The 1,858-nt window shown below is 54.9% G+C and overlaps 1 protein-coding gene across 1 annotated transcript in view; it reads left to right on the forward strand.

Moving 5' to 3' along the window:
- Window positions 1-349: 349 nt before the first annotated feature.
- The window catches only part of LACTBL1 (lactamase beta like 1), a 17,942-nt gene continuing 16,433 nt past the window's right edge, over window positions 350-1,858 (forward strand). Inside the window, exon 1 of the mRNA XM_029945878.1 lies at window positions 350-379. Coding sequence (XP_029801738.1) covers window positions 350-379 — 30 coding nt within the window. The remainder of the gene's footprint in view (window positions 380-1,858) is intronic.

Below are 1,858 nucleotides of genomic sequence, written 5' to 3' on the forward strand. Positions count from 1 at the left end.
CACCCCACTTAAGCCTCAGCAAAGACTGACCAAGCAGCCGGGCACAATAGAAAAGAAGACGAGGGTTCTAACCCCACCACTGTCACTAAACTTGCTGTGTCCGTAACTTGAGTTTGTGCAAAATCACTCAGCCCTCTTCTCATCCTAATTTAGCAAGCCTCTTTCTAGGCCAGCCCAGATTTCTAGGCCACGGGGGGAGGGGTGGGGGTGGGGTACAGACTACGACCCAGAAGGCCTGCCTCCACCCATTTACATACCAGACCCTAAGCATCAGCAAAGGGGAGAGAGCCAAGCCCTGTCAATGACGGGGTCATGGGAAGCAACTGTGGGGCCCTGTGGAGACAGCGATATGGAAGTTGATGCAACCCAGGAATTGCAGGTGGGCTTCCTGCTCAAAATGTGGTTCACGGACCAGCATCGACCTCACCTGGGAGCTGGGAAGAGATGCAGGATCTCAGGTCCTGCTCCGACTCACTGACTCAGAACTTGCAGCTTGACTTGCCCCCAGGCTTTTCCTACACATTTGAAATGGGTTAGAGACACACTGGTTTGGGGCAGTGGTTCTTAACCTTGACCGGCCAGTAGAATCACCAAGCCATGCCCCTGGGCATCCTCAGAGGTGGGACCCAGACACCAGTGGGTTTTCAAAGCTCTCCGGGTAGTTCCAATGTGCAGCCGTATCGAGGGTCAGGAAGGCGAATATATTTTCTCTGTGGGCCAACTAAAATCAATGGACGGGCACCTGGGTGGCATCCAATTCTTGATTTTGGCTCAGGTCATGATCTCACGGTTCCCTGAGTCAGGCTCAGTGCTGACAGCTCGGAGCCTGCTTAGGATTCTCTCTCTTCTATCCCCCTCTTCTCTCTTTCTCAAAAATAAACTTAAAATGGACAATAACTTTCTAGAATGTTCACTGAGGAAGATCTGATGCCTGACACAGGGGCTGGGTAGAAGTTGTGGCACAAAGCTAAGTTATAATAAGAAACTGGCCTTTACAGAGCCCTTACTCCGTGTGAGGTTCCGGGCCACCGGTTTTACCAACACGCTGCAATGTCATCCTCACCGTAACTGAGATATTATTCTCCCCACTTTATAGACGAAAAAACAAGGAGGACATACCTTACCCAAGGCTGCACAGGCAGTGACAGAACTGGTTATCTGAATACTTAACAAGTGGGTGGACCCCTAGAAGTCTTCAAACTGTTCCTTAGAGCCCCAGGCTCCTCAGAGGCAGCTGAAGAGCTGGAGTGGGGGGTGGACGGGTCTGGGAGGCCCGTGGATCATCTATCTTGCACAGTGGGCTTGGCAGACACTCCTTTGGGAGAAAGCATTCCTTTTCCAGCCTGGAGCATCTCGGACCATGTGGTGCTGCCCAGACTCTCTGACAGATATGCCCCCTCCCTGTGGCCGAGGAACCCCGGGAACTAATCCTCATGGCGGAGGGCACGTGGAGGGATTAGTGCCGGGCAATCGGCACCACATCTGCCAGTCCCTGGGGAGCCTGGGTGCAGTCTGCCCCTCAGAGCCCAGCAAGCCATTCCTGCCCCCTGGAACGCGGGGACTCCTGGAGGGCCCTGGCCTGAATTGGCCTGTCCTACCTGAGTCTTCCAGAAGAGGGTGAGTTAGGGCTAAGAGCCTGGGGGTCTGAAGGGGTTGTTTCTGAGGCTGGAAGGGGAGGCTGGGGTGGGGAGGGTGATGACGTGCCCTGATTTTCCTGGAGCTGAGGGGCTGGGACTTTCAGTGTAAACTCAGCACAGACCCGGGCAGGCCTGGACAGCTGGTCCGGCTCACATTGTCCTGAGCTCGGCTCCCTCTGCCACAGACCCGGGCAGGCCTGGACAGCTGGTCCGGCTCACAT

The sequence above is a fragment of the Suricata suricatta genome, chromosome 8 (genome assembly GCF_006229205.1).
Source record: "Suricata suricatta isolate VVHF042 chromosome 8, meerkat_22Aug2017_6uvM2_HiC, whole genome shotgun sequence".
Lineage (NCBI taxonomy): Eukaryota > Metazoa > Chordata > Mammalia > Carnivora > Herpestidae > Suricata > Suricata suricatta.